The sequence below is a fragment of the Acomys minous genome (genome assembly GCF_964271855.1).
Source record: "Acomys minous genome assembly, chromosome: 10".
Classification (NCBI taxonomy): Eukaryota; Metazoa; Chordata; class Mammalia; order Rodentia; family Muridae; genus Acomys; species Acomys minous.
In genome coordinates, this window is record NC_140491.1 from 88754258 (window position 1) to 88782027 (window position 27770).

General features: G+C 43.7%; 1 protein-coding gene and 1 long non-coding RNA gene across 24 annotated transcripts in view; one reads left to right on the forward strand and one right to left on the reverse strand.

Moving 5' to 3' along the window:
* Nucleotides 1-12498, reverse strand: part of NEB (nebulin) — a 200884-nt gene extending 188386 nt beyond the window's left edge. For all 23 annotated transcript variants that reach the window (XM_084798870.1, XM_084798874.1, XM_084798871.1 and 20 more), the window contains exons 1-7: nt 12434-12498; nt 8653-8694; nt 5225-5419; nt 3384-3491; nt 2837-2941; nt 1627-1731; nt 370-474 (exon numbers count right to left, since the gene is read on the reverse strand). In XM_084798870.1, the coding sequence (XP_084654996.1) occupies nt 370-474; nt 1627-1731; nt 2837-2941; nt 3384-3491; nt 5225-5419; nt 8653-8694; nt 12434-12469 (696 nt within the window). In that variant the 5' untranslated portion in view covers nt 12470-12498. The remainder of the gene's footprint in view (nt 1-369; nt 475-1626; nt 1732-2836; nt 2942-3383; nt 3492-5224; nt 5420-8652; nt 8695-12433) is intronic.
* An 8391-nt stretch (nt 12499-20889) lies between these two features.
* LOC311606676 lies at nt 20890-25958 on the forward strand. Its single transcript, XR_014782397.1, has 3 exons — nt 20890-20940; nt 25189-25360; nt 25749-25958. It is a non-coding gene; the product is annotated as an uncharacterized lncRNA (long non-coding RNA).
* Nucleotides 25959-27770: the final 1812 nt, after the last annotated feature.

Here is a 27770-nt window from a genome sequence, read left to right on the forward strand (position 1 = left end):
TCCAATGGCTGTTTTTAAAAAAAAAAAAAACGCCACTCCATTATCACAAAACAACTTTAACTGAGTCAAAGGGGGTGGGGGGCTGAGACGTGGTTTGGTGAGAAGCATCTTAGTCTTGGGATTGAAGTCTAGACTTTGCCACTACTGATGTGAACTAAGGTTCCTCACATACAGGAAGAAGGAATTGGGCTAAACTATGTCTACTATAAAGCATTAACTATAGCTAATATAAATACATATAATGATTTTTGATTCTGCATGTAATCCTCTATAATAATGACACGGGCCTTTTTTTTTTAAAGGACCTAGGGGCATAGCCCAGGCTTTCCTGACCCCACATTCATATGGTCCCAAGTGTATTTAACTTACATCACTAAGCGCTTTCTGGGCCTGGGCGACCCTCCTCAGCTCTGGACTGTCATTATAGGGATAAAACAACCCTTTGTCAGCTTCCCAGTCTTCAGTGTACAGTTTCTAAATGAGAGAAAAGCAAAAAAGCAGTGAGAAAACAAGATAGAATCATATAGCACACATAATTTGAATTCCATCAATGACATAAAGTACCAAGGGCAAGGAGAGAGCTGAGGTCAGTAAAAAAAATCACAGACAACCTCCCCCCACCCCCATTTCCATGCAATTTATATTATTTTTGTTAGTAGCTTGTCCTACTTCTGAACAACACCAACAACAAAAATCTTATTTTTAGACATTGTCTTCTATGTGACTTTACCTGCCTCCTGCCTAGGGAAGAAGGAAGTATTTCCCCCTGATTTATGTCATAAAACAAACTTCTAATTAGGGTGACAGCCAGGGCTATCCAAAGCATAACTGACATTTAAAAACAAAATACTGCATTCTCAATTTGCTAATCACTTCTGTGGTGTGTCTTAGTTTTTTCCAAGTTAGGCTCCATGGTACAGGTTGCTCAGGCACTCCAGGGACTTTCAGCCACAATGCCCAACAGTGCACCTCAGTAGGACCCAAGGCTTCTTCTGGCCAAATCTGTTAGTGTTATCTTTATAAAACTGTGTTTGCTTTTTAGTTTCTCTCTTAACCTGGTTATCATACAAATCATCGAGAGTCCATTCTACTATTCTAACAAGCTTCACAGCACAAGAACTAAGCAGTTATTATTCTATTCTTAACCCTCTAAACTAATCTGGTTTCCTCCTGGCTTATATCCCAGGGATATTTGTGCTTTGTAGCTTTTCCTATTCTGGCTCCTCTCATGACGTCTCCTGGACCTCTCCTGTGGCTGAATCCCCCTATTTCCTCCCCTAATTCCTCCTCCTTCCCTGGCTGGCAGAAAGTTCAGCCCTATTCTCTCCTCTGCTCAGAGGATGGCTTTAAGCTGCTTTATTGGCATACCAGGGGACAACTGGGGAGCAGTGTTTATACAACACTGAGGCAGGAGAGTCTCAGAACAAGCATTGCAATGAGAGATTGGGGTGGGGGTGGGGGCAGGGTACAGAGATCAGCATTCAAATTACACAATTAACCTTCCGCCTATGCAAATCCTAGCCCTATGCAAGTCCTGAGGCTATTCACAAAAACACTGCATTCTGAGTTGTTCAGCAGGTATGGCTCTAAGTGTGCGATGGGACATTAGAAAGAGCTAGACCTCACCTTACTGAACATGGCTGTATTCTTGATGGCTTGAACAAGTTCAGGGGCATCAGGGGGAAGCAGGTACTTATCCTTGGTGTCTTCCCAGTTCTGCTTGTATAAAACCTAGAGAGAAAACAGGTGGACTACGGCTTGACGCAGGCAGGAGGATTTGGACATCAGACAGGAGAGTAAAGGTGGTCTTATACAGGCCACCTCTACTGTTACCGGGAGAGTGCCAACACCCTAGGTTACCCCTTCTGCATCAGTAAACTTTTGCTAAACAACAACAGCAGCAAAAACCTAAGTTTGAAAATGACCTTAAAATTCTGATTTTCAATCCATTTTTTTCAAAGGTTGCACTCGGCCAATTAACTCAATTTTCTTTTGACTTGCATGACATTCTAGAACTCCTTAAGTAGCTGCCCACATTTGAATTTGGATATTTCTTGTCAATCTTTCACTTTCTAAATTCCTTTAAAACTAACTGCTGGGCATGGTGGTACACACCTGTGATCCGAGCAATCAGAGAGGCAGAGGCAGGCAGAACTCTGTGAGTTCAAGGCCAGCCTGGTCTACAAAAACGGGTCTAGGAAAGCCAAGGCTACACAGAGAGACCCTGTCTTAAAAAACCAGAACCAAACAAGATGGCCTGCTATTTTACTGAAGGGAAATAAATGGAGGAGCAAATCAGAAAGGTAAGAGCTTGGAGGACTGGAAGAAGAGGAAACTGCCATCAGGATATAATGTATAAGAAAAGTTTAATTAATTAATTAATTAATTAAGGGACAGAAAAGAATACTGAAGAAGAAGAGGAGAAGGAAGAAGGAAAAAAAAAGACTTTCTGGCTTTCAATGAAAACATCTAATAACTTACAAACTTATTTCAAAGTTTAAACAGTAAATAAAATCTTGACTTTTTATCTTGCAAAAATAAAATGATTAAACAAGACATCAGGACTGTGCTCTTTGCAGCAGCACTCCACCTCCACCTCAACCACTACCTGGCATTACAGCAGCAAACGCCTCTTTAGGCAGGTCAAAAAAATTTCAGTCCAACCAAGCCATCTACAGGCCACTTCAGTCCTCTGTGGAGCCTCCTGTTGCATTGTAAACACTTTGTCCACATTCTCTGTGAGCAGCACTAGTGGCTGCCTCTCACCTCTAAGACACGGCAATGGGTGCTACACATTCCGCTGAATAGCCCAGTGACGCTCAGAACATGGCCTTACCTTGCTGACTTGCTGCGACACTTTCTTGGCATGTTCAATATCTTTTGCCTTTTCATCCACGTGACAAATGGTTTTAGCAACATCTCCATCCATTCGATACTTGACCTGCAGAAACAGCACCTGCTTAAAGCTCATGACAAGCACGGGCATGTGCCTGAGGTTGTTGTAACCCAAAATGGCTGTAGGTCTGTATCACCAAGCAAAGATCCTGCATTTTAGCTACGAAGAACCATAGAGCAACTGCATCTATGACTTATCTGCTCTGTTGGTTGAATTTCCAGCCTGAGGCTTCCGCGCTCCATGTGGAGGACCACTGTGACTGAAATACAGTTGGAAGATAGTCTCCTCTTTGCTTAAGCCAAGCTTTCCAAAGTCTCTCTCCTTTCACTTGCAGCAAACATGACTCATGGCTAAAGCCATCTCTGGGTGTCTGGACTAGCTCAGAGTAATCTGAATCCTTATTCTACCTACACTTGGAACCCCAGGATCCCAGAGCTAGGCTGATTTCCACACCGCCTCCCTCCTTTACTTTAGGAATGAAGCCCACCTCACTGAGTTGATCCTGCACTTTCTTGATTCTGCGCAGTTCCGGAGTATCACTTGTGATGGCGTATGGCTGTCCCTTTGCTTTCTCGTAGTTCTCTTTGTACTTATTCTGAAAAGAATACCAGATATTAGTCTGGAAATGTGACCAGACAGCAGCAGAAAGTTCAGGCAACAACCACATACCCATCTGATTTCTCTTTAAATCTTCCAAGTAATAACAATTATCGGTTGCAACAGTTTTCACTCTTTCCCATACCCTCTTCAGCAAAAACTAAAATAGATCTGTTAATTGTCCCTCCTAAATATGAGAGGATCCTGAAGAGCTGTTACAGACAATTGTCCTGGATGTGTCCTAAAATAATTCTCTTGATTTTTTTTGGTTGCACATGTATACAAAAGCCTGAATATCAATTATTCTAGAAAATGAGTTATGTTTGAAAAGATTTAATTGCTAATACAATGCAAAGACGTTCACTTCAGAATCTGCAGCTGAACTGCAGTGGTTACACAGCTGCGATGCCAGCTGAATTAATGGAAAGCCTGAATTATGGAATACCTCATAATGGCATGCAAATTTACTATGTCTGCTAGCTATGCAGTTGGTCCTTGCTTTAGTAATAATATGCATCATTTATAACTATCAAGGCCTCAAAAAGTAGTCTTGAGTAGTCACCGACTTAAATTAAATTGCTGACTTAGACACCAAGCACTGGCAAGCTGTGGGGGTGTTGCCAGTATTCCACTCACAATATCAAAAATTCTAGGTTCCTAGTGCCTGACGTAGTGAGATTACATGACAATAAATTAATGGGATGGTTTTGCTTTTATTGAACACAGCAGTGAGAAGGTAGCAAGGAAGTCTTCTCTAGAATCCTACATGTTAGGTCACTCAAGTCTTGTTTAGAATCCTACACTTCATAATCCCCAGAAGTTGACACAACCAAAATTGAATCTTGAGTGTCAATCACACATGGAAGCATTAGGCATTGGTTTTGATCTCACACAATGCAACATCCCCCTGAGCCACAGTTCATCTCCTCAGGCCTCCCGAACACATATAATCAAGCTAGCTGGAGAGACCTTCGCCCGGCACAGAAATTAACAAATCAGTTCCACTGAAATAGCTGTGGCTCTTCTGGCAGCCACTGCGCGTTACAGGACTGGTGTGGGTCTGCAGGAAGCAGAGAACATTAACTCTCCAATCATTGTCAGTCCGCGATGTGTACAAGGACACCTGGGCAGCTTTGAAGACTCCTTTTGTACCAGCCAGAGCCTCAGACCAGTTAAAAAAAAAAAAAAAAGAATGCCCTGAGTTCTAGTAGTTTTAAATCTTGTAGGAGATCCTGCTGTGTAGCTGTGCTGACAACCCATGGTTCTGGGCTGCCCTCAAACCCTCTGATGCTCACTCGCAATCCAGTTCAAGCTGATCTTGGCTTCTGAGTCACTCGCTCTTCTTCACCCGTCCCCACTTCGTAATCGTTTACGCTGTTGGCTACTCTAAGAGGCTCTTCCACTCAGACAGTCTAACTACGCAACTTGGCTGCTATGAACAGATTTCTAGTAAATAAGTAAAGAAATAAAATATCCATGTTTGTATTATCATTGCTGTGGATTGGCTCTGCAACAAGTGTTTTATAATTGGACCCCTACGAATCCTGAGGTTAACAATAAGGGCTCATCACGGCGCAGCAACGGCATGGATGAATTACTCAAAAATTCCAGAGTCACACACAAAAGACACATTATACAAAATGTTTCTATTTCCCAGAAGAATGAGAAGCAAAATCGATCAGTAACTTCTCAATCATACAGTAAGAGCACAAGGTGGCGAAGACTACTTACTGGGCTGAAAAGATCCTGCATTTTCTGACTGTGCTCAATGTAGGGGGTCATGAACTTGGAGGAGTCCACCTTCTTCCGGATGACCTTCTTCCGCTCCACCGGTTTTGCTGGTTGTGGCTGTACCAGCGCTGGTGTGGAAGGTTCTGGTTGGCCATAGTCAGATGTCCTTGTAGTTTCATAGATTTTGGTAACTGTCTGAAAATGAAACATGTGGCTATGAAGTTAAAAACTAATGCCATGACCTTGGAGTATACTGTTCTAATTTCAGCCACTCTGACATCCCTGGTGTTCCTGCTCCATACACACACAGCCAGCCAAAGCAGGAAGATGCATATTCTTTTCGTACAGCCACATGAAGACATGTGACACACGTCAGCCTGGATACTGACAGTGACATCATCTACAAGCTGCATTTTCAAAGAGCTAGTCAAATGCATCATGGGAGTATAAAGAAATCAGAAACGAGATAGGCTCGATCATGTCTTCTTAAGCCAGGCTGAGGCTGTAGCTGTATGGTAGAGTCCATCCTTACATGACAGAGCACGCACAAAGCACTGTGCTCAACCAGCAGCGCCATCCACATAAAGCAAAACAGAATCTTTTCAAGTCATCTAGATCAAGAAAAAAACAAAAGGAGACTGGAATATGAAAGATTGGTGGCGTGAGGTAACCTAGACCCACAAAGACACACTTGGTATGTACTCACTTATAAGTGGATTTTAGCCACTTAGTAAGTAGTGGCATAAACATACTACAATGCACAGACCCAAAGAAGATAAGTAACAACGAGGACCCAAGGGAGGATGCTTAAATCTCACTCAGAAGAGGAAACAGAATAGACAGAGGTAGTGATTGAAGAGAGGGAACAAGGTAGGAGCGTCAATGCAGAGAGAAATAAGGGTGGAGATCAGACTTGGGGAGACAGGGTAGGAGGACAGAAGGCCTGCAGAGAAAAGAGAAACTGTGGGTGGGGGCACCTCTGTGACAAGCTGGAGATGTAAGTCAGAATAGGCCCCTGGGAAGATATGAGGGGGACCTAGTAGCAGGAGCCATGGAGACTAAAGAGGACACCCTCTAGCTAGCTAAGACTCCTGGTGGAGAGAGGAGAACATCAGCCCACCCACAAAAACTTTGATCCAAACTTACACTGCCTACAAGACATGCAGGGATAAAGATAGAACAGATAGAGCAGAGATCGAGGGAATGTGCAACCAATGCCTGGCCCAACCCAAGACCCACCCCATGGAAGTGAGCCAAACTGTGACACTATTAATGATACTCTGCTATGCTTGCCGACAGGAGCCTAGCAGAGCTGTCCTCTGAGAGGCTCTACCCAGTAGCAGTTAGGAAACAGATGCGATGCTGAGATTCACTGAGCAAAGCATAGGGAGTCTAATGGAAAAGTGTGTGTGTGTCAGGGGGCAAGCGGGGGGTGGGGAGGGATAAAAGGTCCTAGAGGTGACAAGAGTTCCACAAGACCAACAGAGCCAACTGACTAAGGCCCAGAGGGACCTGTGGAGTCTGAAGCACCAACCAAAGACCATGATTGGATTGGACCTAGGTCTGCTACATAGATGTAGCCAATGGGCATCCCAGGCTTCACGTGGGTTCACTAGTAAGGGGAGCAGCAGGCTGTCTCTGACATGGACTCTGTTGCCTGCTTTTCAGTCACTTCCCCCTGACAGGACTGTCTTGCCAGGCCACAGGGGAAGAGGACGAACTCAGCCCTGATGCGACTTGATGAGCTGGGGTGGTTGGCCAAGGGGGCTCCCCTTTTCCAAGGAATATGGGAGGGGGATGAGAGAGAGAGAGAGAGAGAGAGAGAGAGAGAGAGAGAGAGAGAGAGAGAGGGTGGGACTAGGAGGAGAGGAGGGAGGGGGCTATACCTGGGATGTAAAAGTGAATAAATAAAAATTTTAACAACAAACAAATGAAAACACAACAGAAAATAAAATAAAGCTTTAATTGTTGATATGACCTTTAAGTAAGAAAGACCAGTTGCATTTCCTAGAGGCATTTACTCATTCTCTAAAGCATGAGACAAAAACTAACAATAAACTTTTAAAAAACTAATCACATCAGTATTATAAGTATGAGTCTCTTGACTTAGTGTCATTAACGTGAACTAGACTGTCACGTACACTGGGGACCAGGACAACAGTGACAGCATTAACGGGCAATTATCCTCTCAACAGTGTTAGCTATGCAGTAGGTGGGAAACCACTGACTCTTAACAGTAGGCTATAATGGAAAAAAACAAAAAAAACACAAAAAACCTAAGATTCAAAGTTTGAGTGCAGTCCAAGGAAAGGAGTAAGTAGAGACCATGTCCTTCAAGGCGAAGCTCTCCAGTCCCAAAGGCTAGCATTAGTGGGAAAGAAGAGAAGCCTGGTGCAGCAGCAGCTGTAAATCTGACAACTCCCACTGCTAATTGGCTACACTCTGCCAACTATGACTAAGGCATGGCTGACCATCAGAAACCAAGCCAAGCCACCAATGTTAGTTTTTACCCAGTCACAGGCTTTTTGAGCAAGCTTCACAGTTTGCACTCTTACCAGTATGTCAAACTCAAAGAGGAACAGCTCCACACAGAAAGTAAAGCACAGGGCTGGGTGATTCAAGCTTGGAATTGTCACCAAAAACAAAACAAAACAAAACAAAACAAAAACAAAAACAAACAAACAAAAAAAACCCTCACCTTTTCTTGGAACTCCTAAAGTGACAAGCCACTAAGTCACTGGGGATGATTCCCAGGAGCACCGCCCTGGTGGCAGAGACCTTACCCTATAAGTTATGACTCTGTGTAATGTCAAACTCAAAGAGGAACAGCTCCACACAGAAAGTAAAGCACAGGGCTGGGTGATTCAAGCTTGGAATTGTCACCAAAAACAAAACAAAACAAAACAAAAACGAAAACAAACAAACAAAAAAAACCTCACCTTTTCTTGGAACTCCTAAAGTGACAAGCCACTAAGTCACTGGGGATGATTCCCAGGAGCACCGCCCTGGTGGCAGAGACCTTACCCTATAAGTTATGACTCTGTGTAATGAAATGCTAGACTGTGCCAATCACAAGTCAAGGCTTCCCTCAAGTGGCAGTCCAGGAGAGAAAGCCACGACCTTCACTCATACCATCTTCACACACACACACACACACACACACACACACACACACACACACACACAAAGCCACATGAGCAGCAGGGAACCGTTTCTTGCCATCTTGGGTAAGCATAGCCTAAAAACCAGCGGAATTAGCTCACTAAATGTGGGGTCTGCTCTTTCACCGCCAGCTTCCGGGCACAGGCAGGCAGGTGAGCTTCTTAAAGAGACTCCCTCCCTTTCCCCATCATTCTGGCTGCAGGAGTCTGAGGGAGGAAAGAGGCTCTTGCTCTTTTCTAATGAGAATCAGTCCATGCAAGTCTTACCTCTCCCGGCACCTCCTCGTAAACTGTCTCCTCGGTGTAGTACTGTAAAGAGAGCACAGGTGTGTCAGTGAGACAAACAGAGCGGCCAGCACTCAGCCCTCCCTGCCTCGGCTGAACCTGCGGGATGGCATCCCTGCATGAATGGGTATGGATTATCTGCAGGGAGCAAGAAGGTGAGGACCCATTCATAATCTGGGGCCCGTTTTCACCGAGGGAGCTTGAGGAAAGCTGAAGTGGACGGGTCTAATCTGACAAAAAGCTGCCAAGTGTCCAGCTAGATGAGGCCCCTTATAATTTTGCTTCCTGTTGCCATGATAAACAGCATAACCAAAAGCAACTTAGGGAGGAAAAGATTTATTTGTCTTACATGTCCCATGACAGCCCATCGTCGCGGGAAGTCAGGGCCGGAACTCAAGCCGGAGCGGAGGTAGGAACTGTGGAGGAACGCCGCTCACTGGCTCGCTCCCATCGGTTCCTCCCGCTGCTTTCTTTTATATGTCAGGACCACCTGCCTAGGGAGTGGCACTGCCCACAGTGGGCTGGGCCCTTCCACATCAATCATTAATCAAGAAAAGGCCCCACAGACTTGCCTACTGGCCAATCGGATCAAGGCAATTCCTCGGGCGAGGTTCCCTCTTTCCAGGTGAGTCTATTTTGTAGACAATAAACGAACTAGCACAATATCTAAGAGAATCTGCTCACTAAAGGGCACAGAAATACTATCTTGTGGGTCCTGTATGTGCAAAGAGAAGCCAGGACAGGGCTCATTGTTACTAATTAAAAAGCCTAACACAACCTAATGTGAGTAAATGTTTAATACTATTCACATGTCGGTTATTTCCATCACCCCCGAGATTACTAAGAGTTTCTTCTAGCTGCCCTCCCCCCCCCGCCATTTTTTTGAGACAGGGCTTCTCTGTGTAGCCCTGGCTGTCCCAGAGTCACTTTCTAGACCAGGCTGGCCTCGAACTCATAGAGATCCACCTGCCTCTGCCTCCCCAAGTGCTGGGATTACAGACGTGCACCACCAGCGCCCAGCGGGCTGCCTCTTTTTCAGTAGCGGTACATGGCTGAAGCACCAGGTGACTGACTCACTAGCTTAGCTGGGGCGAGGAAGAGGGGCTGCTAAGGTTCAGTTGGTGAAGGTCACGGGAAGGAGAAGAGGCCTCAGAGAATTAGGGAAGTGAGGCTGTAGTTTGCCCCTGGGCCTGCCGCCTGCATCTGAAACCCACTCTAGCTTTAGGTCTCTGACATCATGCGCAATAAATAGACTCAGAGAGGAACTGGCTGACATTTTGTCTCTAGTGCTTGAGGAGAGTGGAATTCTGGCCCAGCCTCACTCCGCTTGGCTGGGCCGACCACAGGAATGGCTCCTGTAGGTCAGTGCACAAAAGAGACCGATAAAAACGAAGCGCTTGTCTCGTTTTTTTCTCAGTCAAGAAAAAGCATGGCATTTAATGCTTCTTTGACTTCTGACACTGTTGTGGGGCAGGGGCAGGGGGCAGGGAGGGGCACACGGATGTAAAATTCTCCTCAGTGCCCTAATTCCTCTTGCCCTTGGTTCAGTAAGCTCTGATGTAGTAACCGTGGTCATAACTCTATAAAGCTCACTTAATGTCTCTTCCTCTTGAACTTATTCTCCACTTAAAATTTAATTTTTGTGCACATACATCGTCACATATAGTAATAGGTGCCACATGCTCTCAGGGCAGAGGGGAGCTCTTTATCCCTGTGACTTCAACATAGGACAAAGGTCACTTAGACACTTTAAGAAATATTGTTTGGCGCTGAGGGCAAATGGAGCCACACCCTTAGTCACAAGGAGCCTGAGTAGCCTGCAATATTAATATTAATATTAATATTAAACTGCAATGGATGATCCCTACCGACTTTAGATTTGCTCAGCATCCCAGTAAGAGCAGCTGTTGTGAGCAATGCGGTTTTACCATTGCTGGGATCTTACAGTGGAGAGATCAGTCTTGGAACTAAGCTCATAAGAGTGCAATGCCATCCAGAAGCTTGGCATTAACTCGAATGCCGATATCTTGTTTTTAGAATTATGCTGCTAATTAGGCAGTACATTATCACTCCTCTCTCCTACAGTTTAGTCTGTGTGGACAGTGCCAGTAAAAATTTATTTCAGGTATCCGAGACCCCTAAGAGGTATTTTGAGGCTTGTTATTGGTTTTGAGCCAATTCTCATGAAGCTGCCACCACCCCATTCTTGTGATCTGAGATCAGAGAGACTCAGCTTCAAGGCTCCCTGACAGGCACTCTATTAGTTTAGTGTGTGCTGGTCAGACCAGAAGCTGTAAAGAGAACAAAGGAAAAGGATGGAATGCCTAAAATTGCGCCTCCCATTGTTGGGACTGGTTGACTCAGTCAAGGCTAACACTAAGCACAGTGCCCAGGATCACTCAAACACTTGAGAAAAGCTAAGGGTAGCGTAACTGGAGGCCTGAAAGGGTTCTTTTTACTATCACAACAGGAAAGAATTAATCACAATTATACCTTAATTTATGGTTTAATAAATGTATATTATATAGTTATATATACAGTTTATTGATATATAAGCTATAGATAATTTAATATGTATTTAACAGGGATAGTTCTGCCTTTTAGGAACTTACATTAAAAATCTAATTAGTTATGTTATTATCCATGAGAAGATGTGGCCATCAGCATATAAGCCAGAGAGGTAAATACTACCTCTGTCAGATACAGTCTGGTTTTTATTTGCTTCAGTAATAAAAGTAATTTTATTTATAGAACACATTTTTTTTCTTTTCCTAAATAAAGATTGATTAGCAAGGGTAGATTTTGACACCTTTATCTGAAGTTTTGTTTGAGACAGCTCCTCTAGTTAAGTTCTGTCATTAAAAATGAGCACAGATTTTTTTTTTTTATCTGCTTAGATCAGCACTAATTGTAGCTTTCCGGGCATTTCCAGTTTGATAGCAGTGTATTCACATGGATTAGCAGCAAGCCTTTGGGTTTCTGTTCTAGCCGATAAAGCTAAGGGCAAGAGCTGATAAGGAAAACACCGTGATTACAACAATGTGATATCAATGTGCCTTGCACAGTTAATGCTGCAAGCCTGCCAGGTGGCCACCAATGATGGGGGGCAGCTGGCATTCTCAAGATAGCTGCTGTAGCCTTAGTTCTCGGTCCAGGTTCAAAAGCTCATCTTATTTATTTGTTAATATATGATGGAGTCAGTGGGAAAGTGGGTCCAGCTGTTACTGTGACCTTCATGGGTTCATACTTGTGTTTGTTAGATCGTGGGCACACATACCACCCCCCGCCACACACACACACACACATACACACAGAGTTCACATATGGCTGTTCCTGAATGCAACCCCTCTTCCCCTAGGCAACTCCGCTAGGCAATTCCCTCTTGGTGCAGATGCTGGGACGCCCGCACAGGGCCCTTCAATCACTGGGGTTGGCAGGTGGGAAAGCAATCAGTTTTAAAAGGCAAAGCAGAAGCTATCTGTACCTACACCTTGGCGTGCTTTGTTTTGTTGCTATTTGTGAGGGTCTTTTGAGCATTTATAAGCAAAAATAAAACTGGGAAGTGATGATACCCCATGTCACTCATAGGTCATGCAAGTATTTTGAAACTGCACATAAAATACGCCTTTCTTGCCCTTTGATGGTGACTCCTTGGGAAGTTATAATGTATGGTGTGTGATTTTCTTCAAACAACTGATTTCACCCACTGGCTTCAGCTGTCACCACCTACAGTGTTTTGCCGCCAGAGTGGTTTTCTTCTTACCTCTATTACCTCCTCATACTCGTCCTCATCCGCCATTTTTCCAGAGCAGTAGTGGCACCTACAAACTGTGCATATTCCATACAAACAAAAACATATTAGTATTTACTTACAACACCATAAAAGAATTTTAAAACCAACCCAGCCTCCACTATTATATATTTTTTTGTTGGCTAAGGGACAAAATTAGAGCTTCAATTCTTTTCTCCTAATTCCCTCAGCGACACACTGAGAACGTCTGCCCGTGCCCGTCCGCTCAATTCAAGTTTTAAAAGGAAGCGAGGCAGTTCAGACTCAAGAGGCAGCATTTAAATAACCAAACCTTTAGACGGAAAACGTTTTCAAGCAAAACCTTTCGCGAAAGAAAAGTGAGCGTTGCTTTCAGTAGTTGGAATTTTGCCTCCTGACCCCCCCAATTCTAGGCAGGCTAACTTGGTTCTCTGCTCTGGTCTAGAATGCTAATGAAGTCTATCTAATATGAGAACACGTAGAGTAAATCTGTCTATAAATTTTAGAATAAAAGTAGAAACCTCAAGGCAATGGGGTTATTTTCTTCCGGAAAACCATTGGCTTCCGTGGATATATTTTTTTTCCCGCTTCTGTAGCTCTTGTTCAAGCCTGAAAAATAAGAAAAAAATTAAAGCATTGGTTGAAATGCATGTGAGCTTGTCAGTCTTTGGCCTACATTTCTAATTTGGGAACTGGGGAAAGGCTGAAAGCCCTTCGGCCTGACGCCAGAGAGTGGCCACCCTACGCAAGCTGCATGATGTCTGAGCGCAGCTGTCCGGCTCCCAGAGACGCTTGACTGTAAACCAATACCCTGAGTGGCTGGTTTTGTTAAGCTAGCGAAACTGCTGGTCCTTCTGAGGCAAAGGCAGCTCTGTAGGATGGGATAAATATAGGAACACTGACCATAGAGCCTTCTTCATAGGAACATATTCAAGACAAAAAAATGAAAAAGAAAATTGGTGTTAAGACAACCAACTTGGTCAAGTCATAACTGATGAGGGCAGGACCGAGTCTAATCCTACACGTTCCATGTCAGACATGACTGACTAGTGGGCTCTTCCAAGCAACATCTCATCACTGTTTTCCCCAGTTAGCTAGGCAAAACTTTGGAAAATAATTCAAGGGGTGCCGTGTGACATTCCCTCAGGAGAACATTCCAGAAGAAGACATAAATGGGCCTTACCTTCAAGCTACGCGATAACCCTGGCCAGCAGCAAATCCTCTCCCCTCTCTCCCCTCCTGAGACGCCCAGGCAAAAGCCACCCGGGTGCCGGAGCGCCCAACTTATCATGTGGCAGGAGCAACCAATCAGATCTCGAGTTGCTCAAATTTCAGAAGCTAAATATACTGGGTGATCTTCTGCAAACCACCTGTTCATCAATTCCGCTAAAGGATAAAGGGTAACAAATTGCTAGCTTAGAACTATTCAAATGCGATGGAATTTTACCTAACTGCCGGAGAGTCAAGTTCAGGCTTAATAGCTCATTTTCTGAAGCCTTGCTCGGCATCCCACTTGCGCAGAATGATTCGGAGGAAGTAAGCGGGACTTGGAGGCTTTGGTTCCTCTGTTGGTGGCCTTACACCAGCTGATCTTCACAGAGGCCCACAGGATTCCGTCGGAATGCTGACTTTGGAGGGACAGGCCTACCACCGGGGTGACTGAGAGACTGAGGAACACAACCCAGAAATTGTGGGGCTGTCAGAAGCAATACTTTTTTTTTTAATGTGATGCATACTTTAAAATATGTGATAATATTTGGTTTTAACAGTGGATGAGATATCCACAAGTGTAATCAGAGAGTTTGGACTCATTGGTTTCCTGGTTCTAAGGGAGGGGGCATGGCCAGTGGTGTCTAACGTCTTCCCCCAGGTGCCTAGCTGCTGGCGACACAAGGCTTCACCTCCCCACGGTAAATGGGTTGCTGATTTCCTATTGACTCTGGTCTCCTAGAAGCAAAGTGTGGATGCCAGCCCCAAAGGCTCCATTTATGAATGGCAAGTTCAGATCAACTGGAGATTAGGAAATTACTTACCACAGCAGGAGAAAACGGTGCCCTGCTGGAAAATTCCCGGTGTTAGACATGTACTTTGTAGAGAGCCATCTAACAGCTGGGCACAGCAGCCCAAGCCTTCCATCCCAACAACGCTTGGGAAGGAGATCAAGGCTAGCCTAGACTACATGACACCCTGTCTCAAAAAACAAATAGCAAAAAGGCAAAAATCAGAAATAGACCAAAGCAACAGCAAAACCATCCAACAACGTCCTTAAAGCTTGCCTGTGTCTCTCACTGTTAGTCTGTCTTTGAAATTAGTGTGCTATTTAAGGCTACAGTCTGATTCTGTCTGTCCTCAAACACAGCACAGAAACTTTAAAGACATGTAGAGAAAGAATTCATCTTTCTCTGGCTTGCTTCTGAACAGAGGCTTAAGCCCCAGAGGTCTCACTGACACTAATCTTACTGCAAGAGGTTTTTGGGTGAAGTATTACAAAGCTATCTTATACTTTGAAGCTATTTACCTCTCTGTCTTCCCTGCTGCATGATTTGTATGGCAGTAAATAATATTTAACCTCTATTTGTCATCTTAACTAAGTTTACCAGTTCATCTCATGAGGTCTCATGAATCTTATGATCAAGGGATATTTGTGTAACATGAGGTCATTCAGTTGGTGGCTGTTGACTAGATACATAGCTTGCTTATTCAATATATATATATATATATATATATATATATATATATATATATATATATATGTATATTATAGAAAAACATGTTGTTGGAAAATGAGAGCTAGATATGGTAAGACACACTGCAAACAGCATTCAGGTAACAGAGGCAGGAGACTGCCCATGAGTTCTGCCTCAATCTGGGCTACCCTTGTCTAAAAAAATAAAACAAAAATGCAAAACATTATTTTTAGTACAAAATTACAAAACAATTAAACAGACTTTCTCAAAGGCAGTTAAATTGAGATATTTCTAAAGGAGGCACGAACAAACTTACATACGAAAACTGTAATAGCCTCTTATAAACCATAGGGATACTTTACTTTGCACAAATAATTCTATTGAATGAATAGAGTATAGTTTTGCTGTGTTACTTTTGTTTATTTGTTTTGACCCAGGTTCTTACTGTGTAGCTCAGGCTGGCCTCAGACTCAAGGTCTTTAATTCCAGCCTCCAGAATGCAGGGATTACAAGTGTGCACAACCAGACATGGCTTGTTTTATGTTTTGTTTTTGCTTTTTGCTATAGCAAAATAAAAACAATACAGCACTAAAGAAAGAAAAACACACAGTAGGCACCCCTGCACGGTATGTTTACCTAGCTGTAGGAAATGTGTCTGTGGAATAAATCTCTATAACCAAGCCCTTGGTTATAGGCACATTTCGAAAATTGATAGCTCTTGTCAAGTTGCCATCCAAAATAGTTACTCTCATTTGTTGTGCATGCATCCCAGGTACCTCAGGGTTATCAGCCCTGTAAAGTGTGCAGTCTATTGGGGAGAAATATTCATTTTTCTGCTGTAGGGTGAATGTGTATGTATCCTAGATATTAATACATGGAAATCTTTTCTCCTAGAATGATCATATCAGAAGGGAAGGCTCTCACATGGGGGGTAGGGGGCTCGGGAAAGGCCTTGCTGCCTTGCCCTCTTTTTTACAACGTTGTCAGGATACCAGAAGCTGGCAACATGCTGCCAGCAAGAGTAGCCACCTAAGAACATGGCCCTGCTGGCAGCCTGGCCCCAGATTTGCAGCTCCAGCACTACATGAGTAGGATTTCTGTTGTTTGCATGCTCCCAGCTTACGGTCGTTTGTTTTAGCAGACTTGATGGGCTCAGACACACTACATTACTCTGAAAACTCTATGGCAGTCCACAGAGACTCCAGAGGAGTGGAACCCCAAACTCTGGGCACGTACAGTGTAGCCAGAATCAGGCTGAAACTGATCTGAGGGCAGGGAGTAAGCTCATGTGAAAATGTTTTGCCTTAGACTTCTTTAGTTCAGTCCTAAATGCAAGTCCCAAATCCCCAGCCAAATTTGTCTGCTCACTGTTGTATCAACAGTTTGCCAAGCACATAAGAAATCAGAGTCACTAGGGAGTCACTTGTGTTCCCATCCTGGTCACCCAGGAATAAATGTGCCAGTGAGCAGTATGCATTTCCCTGCTCATTACTCTAAACCCAAACACTGCCACTCTGCTGGTGAGCTCTGCAGAGGTTAACCCGGAAGAATGGCAGCACAGCTCAACTGTCCCGGCCTCTTTTTTTTTTTAATTTTATTTTATTAATTTATTCATATTACATCTCAATGGTTATCCCCTCCCTTGTATCCTCCCATTCCTCACTCCCTCCCTCCCATTTTCCCCTTAATCCCCTCCCCTATGACTGTGACTGAGGGGGACTTCCTCCCCCTGTATATGCTCATAGGGTATCAAGTCCCTTCTTAGTAGCCTGCTATCCTTCCTCTGAGTGCCACCAGGTCTCCCCATTCAGGGGACATGGTCAAATATGAGCCACCAGAGTACGTGAGAAAGTCAAACTATGGCACCAGCCGAGGACAATACAGGCCGTAAACTTCAAACCTTTACCCAGATCTAGCCAATGGACAGGACATCCTCCACAGTTGAGTGGAGAGTGGGGTCTGACTTTCACACGTACTCTGGTGTCCTGGCCTCTTGTGCAGAATAAGAATAAAACAAAATCCTGGCTTAGTGATAGCTTCTTATCACATGTCTTGCATGTAGAGTTTATTATTATTTTAAATGTTCTTACTGTTTTTAACTTTTTACAAAAGCTTTCTTTCTTTCTCCTTTCTCTTTCTTTCTTTCTTTCTTTCTTTCTTTCTTTCTTTCTTTCTTCCTTCTTTTCTTTTTTTCTTTCTTCCCTGTATTTAGCTGAAGTACCAAAATATCATGCAGCTTCTGGAGCCAGCCAGTGGTTAGTGCGAGAATTTAAGAACTGATAGGGCTTGACCACATAATGTGGGAGGGTGTCCTGAGGTCCCGCAGGTGAACCTCAGGCATTGCTTCCTAAACAGTGCATTTCCTGTGGGAGGATGGGGGCAGGGTGTGTGATGGGAGGTTGCTACAGAGGTGTTGTGGCTGCAATTTCTTCGGTTTTATACATTTTTGAATAAATTATATGTGCATGCATTAATCATCAAACGGTTTTGTAAAGCTGGTAGGCAGATGGTGGTACTGTTTGGGATAGTTATGGGGGCCTTGCTGAAGAAGTGCATCATGGGGAAACAGAATTGTTACCTAGCCTTCTCTCTTCCTTCTCTCTCTCTCTCTCTCTCTCTCTCTCTCTCTCTCTCTCTCTCTCTCTCTCTCTCTCTCTCACTCACTCTTCCCCCCCCCCCCCCGTCCCTCCTTCCTATGTGTAAATGAAATCTGAATATTTGGTTTCCATGTCACTCAGATGGCCTCAAAGTTCCTTCGCCATACCTTCCCTACTAAGACTATGTTATACTGTAGCCCCTTGGCAACTGTAAGGCAAAATAAACCCTTCCTCCCTAGCTTGCTTCTTGGTAGGGTATTTTATCACAGTAACAGAAAAGCATCTAATATGGCCGGTTAATTAAATCAGCATCCATGCCCCCCACCCCCGACTCTCTTGTCATATTCCCTACACATTTCACAAAAAAAGTCTGTACTGTTTTTCGGTGATCTATCAGTGACACACATTATCTGTTCAGCCCCACAAGGAAAAACAAGGCTGCAGCTGACTTTTATACACCCTCCAGCCCTCCCAGGATCCCCTCCCAGACACACAGACACAGACACACACACACACACACCACACACACACACACACACACCACACACACAGACACACACACATACAGACACACACACACACACACACACACACACACACACACACACACACATGCTCACCTCCCAATCTAGCTCTCTGTGTGATTCCGAGTTCCAGGCCTATATTATCATGACCACCAAAAAAGGCTCTCTCTCTCCTCAGCTGCTTCCCACTTAGTATATTTTTTTCTTTCTTTCTCCTGCATAATGGTTTGTCTCTCTACTAACTGTTGTTTTTCTCTCTTTTGTTTCTCCGCGCCCCACCCGCCACCTCATATACAAGATAAGCTTTGGCTGAGACAACTTTCTGCTGTGTTAGAATGTTCTGTGGCCAGCATCATTTTAACAAAGAATAGGACGTTTCAGAGACATGACAAGACACAGGAAAGCTGTCAGCTAGGGGCAGTAAACTGAGACAAAGTGACAGGCTGTATATGGGAGAAGGCAGCAGAAGACAGGGGCTATTTTGGTGGGTTGATTTCATCTCAGCATTGGCTTTCTCACATCTAGGTTAACAGTGTCTTTCCTTGGTAGGCGGAGGATGGTTTTCTAGTGAAAAAATACGCTTTCTCAATTATCTTCAGTTCAAAAGTAACCCGTGAGCCAGAGTGACAAGTTTGGAGGTGGCATGTTCTGACGTTCTTCAAGTGTGTGGGTCACAGAATCACCAGACCAACCACGGAGATAGAGAATTTAATAGCTATCCAGTACTCCTGTGTTTAATTTGCTCAAACAATCACTTATTTTTTCAAACTGTTGGAGCTATTTTACATTCCTATCAGTTGAGCACATTCCTCCCCTGCCACGACTTGAAATTGACTTTCCAAAGTTCAGCTTTCTGGCGGATGTGCAGTAGTCAGTTTTCTAATTTTAACTGTATCTCCATGAAACCTCATGAGGTGGAATACTTGGATTCCTCCCTCCCTCCCCCTCCCTTCCTCTTTCATATACATAACAGTGTGGAACTGAACCCAGGGCTTCATGCCAGGCAGGTACTGTGCCACTGATGCCCACAACAGACCACCACCCTCTTCGCTGCTTTCTTAGTCATCAGGGTGTTTTGTTTGGCAAGGAGTGGTTTGACAAGAATCTGCCTAAGATTCTGTTTGTTTTCTTGCTTGTTGACCTCGTGTCTGTTGGTCTGTAAGTCTCTCCTAGATGCTAATCTATCCATCGCATGTGTGGTTCACAGCTTCCTCTACCTCTTGGCTGCTCATTTGTCTTATATTGATGTTTGAGTTCTTCACTCCGTGTTCTCTCTTTATGACTAGTGTTTTCTGGAAGAATACTTCATACCCAACAGTGATGAAAACATTTTCATATATTCTTACAAAAGGCTTAGCATTTAACCTTCCACATAAATCTTTCATCTATCTGTAAATTAATTTTATTTGGCATGAGGTATAACTGTGAATCTTACTTTCTCAGGTAGTGTTTATTGAGCCTCTTTATTCCCTGCTGGCTGAGGTTTCTCCCACAGTCAAGCTTGCCCTCATTTCTATGAGCGCCTTCTGGCCTCGCTGGCCTTGCCTGTCTGTCCACTTCAGCACTGGCACCAGGAGGCTATCATTCTGTGACTTGACAACACCTTTCTGCAACAGCACATTCTTCCACGTGTCTCTATCCCAGAGAAGTGCAGGCTCTTGCCTCAAATTGCCTGTCTACCATTCCTGTCAGTATCATAGTATGCTCCCTGGTGTGCTTTGATGTTGCCAGGAGGGGGCTCTCAGATACCTCTGTGTGTGTGTGTGTGTGTGTGTGTGTGTGTGTGTGTGTGTGTGTGTGTAGTGTCTATTTCTTTTTTGAGAGCAAGAATGACTTTTAAACTAATCTCCCTACCCAAATCCCTTTTTAACACCCATGAGCAAAGTTTTAATTTCTTCATATACATCTTACATGTTAATAATATGAGTACATTTTCTAGCTTTTTCTCTTAATTATTTTATCTTTCTGTTTTTGTTTAAGAGTCTCACTCTATTTCAGGTTGCCTCTATGTAGGGCGGTTAACCTTAAATTTCTGGCAATCTTCCTGCCTCAGCCTCCCCAGGGCTGAAATTAGAGTGGTGAGTCACCAGACTCATCTTCCTACGCATTGCATCACACTCGTTGCCTTTGTGAATGAGACTTTGTGTGGAATTGCTAGTAAGTACTATTTATCAAGCTTCTTGATTCATTTGTTGATATTGATTTTCCTATTTGTTGCTATTATTGACTTTTTTCTGTGCAAAATTTGTCATGGTCTTGAGAAAGGTCAAACAGTGATACTCTGAGCAGTGTCCAGGTTGGATCCCCAGCATTGAACTAAAGTCTAAGGAAATTTTAAGTAGGACTTTGAGACCTAGAAATGAGACGCGGAAGAACATTCTGGGGTGATAGACAGTAGGGGCACTAGCAGTGTTGGGTGGAAGGTGTGCGGCATGCGTGGAGAAGGGAGATTAGTCTGACAGGTTTTGCAAGCAGCTGCTGTGAAGCAACAGGCTGGAGAAGCTGCCCACTCAAGGAGAGGCAGGAGGTTGCATCTCACACAGGGAAGTTGCCATTGTATTCTAGAGCACGTAAGGCGTTGAGTCAGCCAGCCATTAGCAAAGTGGAAATACATCCAATCTCCATCATACAGCACTCAATGTCACACATTCACCTGCGAGACACGCAGATGAAATGACACAGCGGGGAGACAGGTAGGAACACACAGCCCTGTTAAAAGTCAAGAGCTTTCTCGAAGTCAGTGCTATTGAGAATTGTCTGCTCTTCAAAAACTATGCTGAACACAATTTGTTCCCGCCCCCGCCCCCCGCCCCCCGCCCCAGGGCTGCCCACTCTTCCTTCTAAGTCTTCCTACCTCCTCTTCCTGTGTGTTTGAGTTCAAGTCTAGTTTCTTTTCTCTTGTGTTCAGTTGTTATGGGATTTGGACATTGTCTCGTAGGTGAGCTCTTTCATCATGTTTTATTATTTACAGAGCCCTGACTCTGAAGTCACATGTCCATTGATCTCTGCCTTGACATCAGAATAGCCAAGGGGCAGCCATGTTCACTTTTATTCTTCCCCAGTTCACCGAGCAAAAATTGCTTTCAACCCATTTGTCCTCAATCCATAGCACTTACATGTATTGCCTTTATTGTGTATGTATGTATATGTGTGATGTGTGTGTGTCTGTCTGTCTGTATGTGTGTAAGTATGTGTGTGTGTGTAAGTGTGTAAGTGTGTGTGTGTGTGTGTGTAAGTGTGTGTGTGTGTGTGTTGTGGTATGTAGATGGTACAATGTACTTGTAGAGGCCAGAGGACAACTTGGGAAATGGTTCTTTCTCCATCCATTCCATGGGTCCTGAGGGTCAAATCCAGGGTACCAGACAGCATGGTGGCAAGGACTTTTACCTCATGAGCCATCTCACCAGGCCCCATAGTCACTTTAAGGTTATAAAGATCATTTGCACAATCTGGTTGGAGAGGCTAGAGAGAGGACTCAGCAGTTAAGGGCTTTTGTTGCTCTTTCAGAGGACTGGAGTTGAATCCCAGCATCCATGTCAGGAGACTCACAACTGCCTGAACTCAAGCTTCACAGACTCAAGAAAGGAAACAAACAAACAAACAAACAAACAAAAAGAAAAAAGAAAGACAAGGAAAGGAAAAAAAGAAAAGAAAAAACAAGTCCATTTTGTGTTGCCCATGTACTTACTGAGGCATGGTCGAACTCCCATATGTTTATTGGCAATTCACACTTTATCTTTTGAGATCTTTCTGTTCATCTCCTTAGTCCATTTATTGGTTTGGTTCTTTGACATCTTGTTATTTAGGTGTGTGTGTGTGTGTGTGTGTGTGTGTGTGTGTGTGTGTGTGTGTGTTCTAGATTCTAATCCTATGTCAGATATACAGTTGGAGACAATCCTCTTCGGTTCTATAGTCCATCCCCTTACTCTTTACACTAAGGCCTTCAGTGTGAGAAGCTTTTGAGTTTCATGAGATACCTATTGGTAATCACTGGCATTATTTCCTGCATGACTAGTCATAGTTAGAATTCCTGTCTGTGCCATTACCTTTCCCCTAACAGTTTCAGAGTCCCTTGTCTTACAGGAAGGCCTTTGGTCAATTTGTAGTTGGTTATTTTTGTACAGGTAAGTGTTAGGAACTTAGTTATATTCACCTACCCCTGGATTTACAGTTTTTCCAGAACCATTTATTGAAAAAACTGCCTTTTCTCTGGTGTGTTTTTGTCAGACAGGCTTCCTCCGGCAGCTGATGGGAGCAGATGCAGAGACCCACAGCTAAACATTAGGCAGAGAGAGAGAGAGAGAGAGAGAGAGAGAGAGAGAGAGAGAGAGAGAGAGAGAGAGAGAGAGAGAGAGAAAGCGCTCAAATTGGATATTTTAATCAGATCCCTCCCCTTGGAGTTCAAGGAACCTTGCAAAAAGTGGGGAAGAACTATTATAAGGATGCCAGGAGCCCATGGCCCACAGAATCAATTAAGCAGGGCTCTTAGGGGCTCACAGAGACTGAAGCAACCATCTCGGAGCCTTCATGGGTCTACACTAGGTCCTCTACAAATATGTTACAGTTGTTAGCTTGGTGCTTTTGCAGGGCTTTTAACTGTGGGGCTGGGGGTGTCTCTGACTCTTTCACCTGTTCTTGGGACCCTTTTGTTCCTGCTGGGGTGCCTCCTCCAGCCCTGATATGAGGGTTTGTGGCTAGTCTTAGTGTAATTTGTTATGCCATGTTCAATTAATATCCCTTCTCAAGGATATTTTCTGAAGGGAAACAAAGGAGGAGTGGATCTGAGGGAGGGGAGGGGACATGGAAGGGGCACTGAAATGAGTAGAGGGAGGGACAGCTGCAATCGGGATGCATTATATGAGAGAAAATTTTAAAAATTAATCACATGGCAGCTGTAGCTGTGTGGATTTGTTTCTGATTCCTTTATTCTATCCAACTGGTCTACAGTTGGCTTTATACCCTCACCATGCTGGATTTGTGACTGCAAGTTTGGTGATGTAGCTAACATTTTTCTTTTGGCTCAGGATCACTTTGGCTAGTCAGTGTCTTGTGTGTTTCCATGGAATTTTTAGACTGTTTTTCCATCTCTACGAAGAATGATGTTGGGATGTGATGGGAATCGTGTGTATGTTTAGATCGCTTTTAGAACAACAGCCACTTCTTAGAACTAAGTCAGACCCACATTCTCAAGAGCCCATTCTATCTTTTTTTCCCATTTTTTATTAACTTATTCATATTACATCTCAATGGTTAGCCCTTCCCTTGTATCCTCCTATTCCTCCCTCCCTCCTGCTTCCCCCTTCTCCTCCCCCGCCCCATGTCTGTGACTGAGGGAGACCTCCTCCCCCTATATATGCTCTTAGATTATCGAGTCTCTTCCTGGTAACTTGCTGTCCTTCCTCTGAGTGCCGCCAGGCCTCCCCATCCAGGGGACGTGGTCAGAAGTCTTTTCTATTGCTGGGAGTAGAGTATCGATGTCACCCACAATTAATGTGTCAGGGTTAATACGCACCAACATTTGGTGCATATACATTTTAATTGGAAATGCCCTGTTGATGGGGTGTTATCATAAAAACTATAAGAGGTACTTTATCTTTGTCTCACCTAGATAATTTCGGTTTTAATTTGATCTCTCGGATATTAGAACAACAACACTTGCTTGTTTCTTTTGCCCTGTTGCCATGCACCTCTTTCTTCCACTGTGTCTATCCTTGATGGTAAGATGCCTTTGGAGGCAACAAATAGGCGGCTCCTGGGCTTTGTTTCTGTTTGTTTGCTTTCAGTTCAATCTATTAGCCTGTGGCATTTGGCTGAAGAATTTAGACATTAATGTTCCAGGTTATTACTGAAAAGTGTATATTAATTCCTCTTATGTTATTGCTGCTCGTGGCTTCTGAGGTTTCCCTGTTCTTTAGCTGCTCAGTGTCCTTTACTCTTCTCTGTAGCCTTGCAGGTATGTTTACTCATCTCTCTACCCCAAGGGACTTCTCCACATATCATCCATAGGCCTAGGAATTCTTTTAGTCTAATTTTATCATAGAAAGTTTTTCACTCTCCTTCAATAATGATGGATGTTTTTTGCTGGGTATAGGTATTTTGCTTGGCAGTCATTATCTTTCAGAGCTTGAAATACGTCATTGCAGGACCTCCTGGTTTTTGAAGTTTCCATAAGAAATATTTTGGTATTCTAATGTGCTTGCCTCTGTATGTGGCCTGGTGTTTATCTTTAAATATATATTCCTTGTTCTTTATATTTAATGTTTTGACTATAATATGATAGGGGAGGCTCTCTTTGGTCTTGTCTGTTTTTTTCATTTTAAATGCCACTTGTACCTGTATGGGCATCTCTTTCTCTAGATTTAGGTAATTTTTACTATGGTTCTTGAAAATATTTTCTAGAACTTTGGCACGTTTTTCCTTCTTTTTTTTGTCTAGGATTCTAGTTTTTGTCTCTTCCTGGTTTTCTTTATATCTTGCAAATTGTACTTATACTTGTCTGTTTATCTATCTTTCCCATTGACTGAATGTCCAAATTTCTATATCTGGTCGTTAAGTCCCAATATTCCATATTTCTTGTGACTTTCCACATACCTTTTTCGATAATCTGACTTTTTTTTGTTTGTCTCTGTTTCACACAGCTGTTTGTGTTCTCTCAAAATTTTCTCAGGAGTTTGCTTTGGTTCTCTTTTATTTCTTTGAACATAGTTAGAAACACTTTTTGAATTCTTTGGTGTTTCATTGAATTCATTCTTGTGGAGATTACTACTGGGGGATTAGTCACTTTAGAGGAGTCCTGTTGCCTTGTTTTGAGTGCTTCCTGTGTTTGTGTGTTGGGACATGTCCACTAGATTCATGTTGTATAATCACCCAATTCTTTCAGTTTCCAATCTTCTAGACGGGCTGAGTTATAGGTACGGTTGCGGTGTCATTTTTCTCTCTAGACTGGTGTTCAGGGCAGCAGATGAGCTCCCAATATTTCCCTGAGAGTGAAACACCGTCTGAAAAACAATTCCTACTGAAGGATGCTATCAAAACATACAGCGATGGTCAAAAGCAAACGCGTACTCCTCAAACGCTCGTCATTACAGGAAGCAAAGAGACACTAAGACCATGGTGTATATTGAGATGTTAGGGTCCATGGATATGGGGGAAAAAAAGAACAAGACTAGCTAGTATTAGTTTGATAGAGAAAACAGTAGAAAAGGGAAAATAAATATAAGTGGAGACCAGTAAAGACAAAGGGAGGAGGTAAGTGAGGCAGTTTTGGGCTAAAGGTGGAATGAGAGAAAGGCTGCCTTATGCTCCTTGAAGTGTCCATCAAAAGGAAGATAGAAAAGAAAAGAGTAGAGAGAAAAAGAGGGAGGAGGAGAGACAAGAGCAAGACAGACCCAGCCTGCTAAAGCTAAGCAAGGAATAGCTGTGCAGGTGAGAGATGAGCAGGGTGCAGAGTCTAACGGCAGCTCCAACTGATTGCTCATTATATCCCCTGCTCTCTCAACAGTCCTTCCCAGGCTTCCAGGCCTCTCACTTCTCCGTGCTGTTACTTCAAGGGGTCACGTCCCAGACAGTGGTCACACTGGAGTCCCCAGCCATGTGACACTTGGAACTCTGTGTTCTCCTGTAGACACTGGCTCCAAGCAATGTCTCCACCTCACTGAGTGCCACACGGCTCTGATTCAGTTTCTCCCGCAAGAGAGTATTTACTGTTCAAGTTGCAGCACGCAGTCCAGTGACACTAACTCTTAACTTCCTGAGACGGTGATTCATGGAGGGTCTCGGGGAGGGGAGGGCACAAAGCTGCAGACTCAGCTGGGGTCCTTTAAAGACGAACTCTTGCCACTTCTCTGATTGAACACTGAGCAGACAGGGTTTTTCTGGAGTCTGTCCACACTTTTATCTCCCGCATCCTGCTTTTATTCTCTGTCTTGACAGTGTCTGTTACCGAGATGTAATAGTTATGTTCTGAGGCCATCTTAAGTGTGGCTCTACTCACCGGCTCTCACTGGGGTGGAAGAAGCTCCCAGATCTGCCAATCTTTATATGAGGATCTCTTTTTCTTGTTAGGATTGTAAAGTTTCCCATGTGACTTTTCTGTTGTACTAGAGAGTTTTGACCATCAACCACCTAGTCTGATGTCTGGTAGCTGTTATCCAGCTTACCCCAGCGTTTTTCCTGGAGATTCTAGCATGTTGTCTGCCATCTTGGATCCAAATAATTATTTTTAAAAATACTTATTAAGGCTGGTGCATGCCTGTAACCCCAACACCTAGGGAGGCAGAGGCAGGCAGATCACTGTGAGTTTAAGGCTGGCCTGGTCTACAAAGCAAGTCCAGGACAGCCAAGGTTTCAAAGAGAAGCTCTGTCTCCCAAAACAAAAAAAACAAAAACAAAACAAAACAAAAAAAAGACTTATTAATGCTCTTTGTGGGGTAATGAGCAGTATGGAAATGTCTAAGTCTCTTGTGGCAAATTTGAATGCCTAATACATTCCCTCACCACTGTTAGCAAAAAATTTGGTACCCAAATAGGTTTTTTTTTTAAAGAAATCAAAGAGGAATACATTTGTTTACATTAACTTTTCATGATTCAATATCTGAAATTGAAAGTTTAATGATAACAAATATGGGCAGATAACTCGTGGGCAGTTATCTTATTGATTCCGTTGAGACTTGTGGTGTAGAACTAGTCCTGAAATCTAGTTCATCATGGAGTGTTTGGCTGGACCACTGAACACAAGGGTCTGGAGGCGACTGAAACCCTCAGTTAGCAATTTATCTGCAGTGGTCAAAAATGGCTTAGGGATGGATGAGGATGGCTCCCTGGGCCATGAATAACACAGGCATCTGGAAGCCAAATGGAAACCCCACATGATGCGTCCCTGGAGTTTTCTCAGTAGACATCTGCCCAGAGTAAGCATGATCTAAGACTTGGTGAAATATGAAGATAAATATCATTTTCCAAAATGGAAGTGAGTCTGGTGCCATAAACCTCCCTGGAGCTTCCTTTCCTCCTAAGTAAGCAAGGGAACTGATGGTCCTTTTCAGTATGAGCTCTTGAGAACCTTAATGTCACAGCTTCAGTCTCGGAGGAGGGTTCCATCGGCAGCAACTGTGGGAAAGTCGAGTGTCATAAATTCCTCCAGCACTTGCAGGCACATTGTAATGACTCCAAGAAGCTGAAACTCAACGTCAAAGAAACCTACTGGCTCAGTTTCACCTTCGGTGTCTGAAAATTGACCTAGCATGGACAATCCCATCAAGTAATGTTGGCAAAGCTTGTCCTGCAGCACAGCGCTTAGCAAATCTCGTTCTACCTCGATTCTGATCCAGACTGGTAACTTCAAAGCCACCCTGGTCTGAACACAAATCCTTGGGGTTGGCCCAGATCAGAGAAGGCATCCAAGTCTGGGAAAGAAAGCCCAGCTTCCTGCCCTGCCAGCTCTGAGCCACATGCCATTTTACTCAACTAACTGTATTACTCTTGGAAGTCACTCTTCCGCATGTGTAAAATGAGTGAGCCACGT